Source organism: Piliocolobus tephrosceles, chromosome 1 (assembly GCF_002776525.5).
Source record: "Piliocolobus tephrosceles isolate RC106 chromosome 1, ASM277652v3, whole genome shotgun sequence".
In the NCBI taxonomy this organism is placed as follows: domain Eukaryota; kingdom Metazoa; phylum Chordata; class Mammalia; order Primates; family Cercopithecidae; genus Piliocolobus; species Piliocolobus tephrosceles.
This window is the reverse complement of record NC_045434.1, coordinates 61,009,815-61,013,795: the sequence shown is the minus strand read 5'-3', so window position 1 is coordinate 61,013,795 and position 3,981 is coordinate 61,009,815. Positions and strand designations below refer to the sequence as shown.

General features: G+C 50.5%; 1 protein-coding gene across 1 annotated transcript in view; it reads left to right on the top strand.

Annotated features, from left to right (window-relative positions):
• The window catches only part of KISS1 (KiSS-1 metastasis suppressor), a 6,914-nt gene that overhangs the window by 2,033 nt on the left and 900 nt on the right, over positions 1-3,981 (top strand). Inside the window, exon 2 of the mRNA XM_023187012.2 lies at positions 2,263-2,403. Within this exon, the coding sequence (XP_023042780.1) occupies positions 2,301-2,403 (103 nt within the window). The 5' untranslated portion in view covers positions 2,263-2,300. The remainder of the gene's footprint in view (positions 1-2,262; positions 2,404-3,981) is intronic.

The window sequence follows — 3,981 nt, the reverse complement described above, 5'->3', positions numbered from 1 at the left end:
GTGTGTGTGTGTGTGTACGTGTGCCGGGGTCAGGCAGAGTTCTCCCATGGCGCACATGGTAAGTGCATCCACAATGGGAAGGAGGCACTCAAGGGGGAAAGGGGAGCAGGAAGAAAGAGCACCACCCTCCAACCACACAAGCCCAGTGCCCTCCTTCCTCGCCCACCACCCTGCTTCTGCACAGAGAACCAGAATGCTCCATCTGAAATGTACGTCTACACACATTCCTGTCTGGCTCAGACCCCTCCAGGATGAAGCCCCTGCAGGGCCCCTTCCCCAACCTTGTCACTCGCTTTCTCTCCATGCAAAGCTCCACCCTCTTGTCTAGCTAGAGGGCCTGAAGTTCCCCTTGCACCCGGCCCCTGCCCCTGCTCCAGCACCTTAGCACCGTGCCTTGAACACTTTCTATAAACCTTTCAGCGATTCATGCTCAGAAACAGCTCAGGTGCCACCCCCTGCCAAAAATCTGCCTCGACCCCCTAGGTCAGGTTCCCCTGGACTCCCATATCCCCTTGTGGATTCATTAGAAGCTGATGGGCATCCAGTGTGTCATTTACAGTGTTATTTTGAAATGGTCTGCTGATGAGTCAATTTCTCATACTAGACTTGAGATCCTGGGGGCAGCAACTCCGCCTTAGCACACCTGTGCACCCCTAGCGCCTAGCACAGCACCGGCACCTAGTCGGTGCTCAAGGAGTGATTTTCAAAACCCAGACCCTGTGCATCCATGGTCTGAAATGCTTTTACACTGTTCTCTCCAATGAATTAATCCTACCTCTACTCCATGCCCCAGCTCTGGGCCTTAAGGCAAATGCAGAAAGCTGTGGTCTGGGTTTCAACTTGTCACAGAATCAAAATCTGCAAGGATAAGTAAACTTCTGAGCAGGCGGCTGGTGGCCAGTCTGATCCAGGGTTCTTATTTTATAGATGGACCAACGATGTCTGGAGATGGGGGTGACTTGCTCACATTTCACAGGGAATGAAAGCAGAGCTGGGGCAAGATTCAAGTACTCCTGATTCCATTTCAGGGTTCTTACTCTTTACTACATGCCTGAGTCCTGCAGGGAGCTGGGTGAGGAATGGGGGGGTGGAGGTGGGGGTGCAAGAGCAGAGAGATGCATAGGCCTGAGCCACCATTAGAAGCTGATGGGCACAAATGGTTCTCATCCCCCAGACCCCCTTCCCCAGGGAGAGTGGCTCCAGGCTGTGAGTGGGGCCAGGACAATCTATTTGCTCAGCTGGCAGTGCTCCTGCCTCCCCAGCCTTTTGTCTTTAATCATGTTTGTTGGACAGTCTCAAAGTGTCTGGTGACTTTTTCAAAAAGAAATTAGACTTGGGAGCTGGAAGAGGTGGGGCAGGATGTGTGGGGGGTCGGTGGGGCAGAGCAAGGCAGGGTGATGGGAAATGGTGTGAGGATCAGGGCACATGGCTCCCATCTCAGCAGCCAAAATGATGAGGCCAATTCAATTCATAGCCTCTCAGAGTTCACAAAGAATAGACTTTGGAGATAATCGACCTGATAAATCAAGGAAAGGTTTTGCTTTTCCCTGAATGATAGGGCAATAAGACAATTTAATGACCATCTTCAAAGCTGTGAAGGGCTATGAGAGAGAGCAAGATGATTGCCTCTTTCTTTTTCCTTAGAAAAGAAAAAGAACTAAGTTTCTCTTACAGCAGGAGAGAACAAGGTCAGATTCAGGCATATGGATGGGGAGAGTGGAACACAGAACGTTGTGGATTTGTGCAGAACCCACCGTGGAAAGAAGAAGTGCCTGCTGCCAGGCTCCAGAGAGAATGTTGGAACCTCAAAGTCCCCCACTCAGTGCCCTGAAGTCCTTGCCCTACTTCACCCCTCCCCAGTCACTCCTATACACGGCATCTCACCCCACCTTTCTCCAACATTCCTCTCAAGCAACCCTGAGATTCAGAATCCTGGCCATTCTCTGACCTGAGTAGTCCTGCCCCTTCCACCAAATTGGGTCTTTCCTTTTTTCCTTACTTTACTGGCCTCATCTCCTCCTCCAGGAAGCCCTCCCTGATGACCCTCACCTAGCATGAATTCAACTTTAACTACACTGTGCAAAGAGTCTCAATCCCATTTCACTGATATATTTGTTTAGACTCATCCCTCTACCGGGTGCCTCCCAAGGCAAGAACTTTCCCCTCTCCTGGAGGACTGTCCCTTTTGCACTGGGCTCTACCCTCAGCACCCAGCCCAGATCCCGTGCCTGCCCTAGTCTTTGTTCCCTCTCTCTGTCTCAGCCTCAAGGCATTTCTAGGACCTGCCTCTTCTCACCAAGATGAACTCACTGGTTTCTTGGCAGCTACTGCTTTTCCTCTGTGCCACCCACTTTGGGGAGCCATTAGAAAAGGTGGCCTCTGTGGAGAATTCTAGACCCACAGGTATGTATCCTCCAGGGAAAGGAGTGGGAGGGAGCAAGGGAGTTGTTGCAAAATGAGCTTTCCCGTATTTTCCAGCTAGTCGACTGGCGTGAGTTTAACATTGCATTTGGTGGAAATCTAAGCCTGGCACATGCGCAACTCATTGAGGGCTCCCGTTAACCCTGCAAGTGAGGGATGCCGTGCCTCTGTGATGGCCTCAGTCCGCCCACCTAGGTTCCAGGGCTTGTTAACCCCTGAGCTCCTTCATGGTTTCCTCACACTGTGTTCTCCGCTCTACGTCAGCAACCCCTCTGTGCCGACGTTGAGAAGGAACTTTATAGGCAACCTTCCTTTATCAGTGACCTCAGATTCTTCGTGAAGAATTTGAAGAAAAAAAAAAAAAAAACCTAAACGAAAGGACAGATATTTGATACCTATTAACTTTTGGGGACAATGAACTGTCTCCAGGTCATTGGGGAACTGATGAGCTGCAAAATTTGAGACCCACAGAGGTAGACTTCCCCAGAGTCACTCAAACACTGTGGAAACCCAGCAGGTGTCAGAGCTCCCTAGGATCGTGTCTGGTGAGTGGCACAAGCTAGAACAATACTAGTCCCCAAGTCAGGAGCTGTGGCTTGGCACACTTCCCAGTGTCAGCTTTCTGGGCAAACTAGAACCCATGACTTAGCTTCTCTGCACCTCAGTTCCTCCAGCTATAAAACTTGGGGCATGCCCTCTATACATTTGATGTCATCGTATATGCCCATAAGACCTCCCAGAGCACAGAAGACACGGCCCCGGGTGTTGTTTGCCAAGCGTGTCTCCTGTCTTGGGATGAGGCCTTTTTCTGGTTGAAGGAGGCTTCCCCAGACAATAACCCCACACTGCCCAGGGACATAGAGTTGTTGGCTCTTTTTGGCGAAAGGCTTTAGGTGAGGTCACCAACAGCAGCCTGAACAGTGATTTACTGCTGGTCTAGTGTGTGCAACTGGGGAGGAAGCCATCCTCCTCCTATCTCAGCCAGGCCCTGAGCAAGGGCGGAGGGACCTCGCAGGCGACAGCCATTAACTCTGGACCAGGTCCACACTCCTCTTTTCCAGAGTGTGCCAGGGCATGGAGGAGCGGGGCTCAAAGCCAACTCCCGCCCTAGCACATCCATTCACACCCATTCACACACCAGACCTCGTTTCCACTAATCTCTTGCTGCAGTGGGCTGGGGTTATTGTCTACTCAGAGCTAGTTGCCCTATTTTACAGCCAAAAAGTACAGTGAACTTAATGAGCCTTGCATGTGAAGTGCCTTCCAAATTAGCCTTGTTAGTCCTCAGAATGAAGGAGAGAAGTTATACCCAGGATGGAGGAAGAGAGCCAGTTAAGGTGACCTAGATAATTTTTGTCTCTCATTGAGTCCTTATGTAGCTTATTATGGAGGTGGTGGGGGGGGGGGGTCACAATTCTTATCAAAGACCATTGTTGGAACACAGGTGTGTGGGGCCACAATGACTTAGTTCCACTTTCTTGATTTCTGTTACTACACGTTTTTAGCTTTCATGTATTTAACAAGCATTTATTGAGGCCCTACTATGAGCAAGCCACTGTT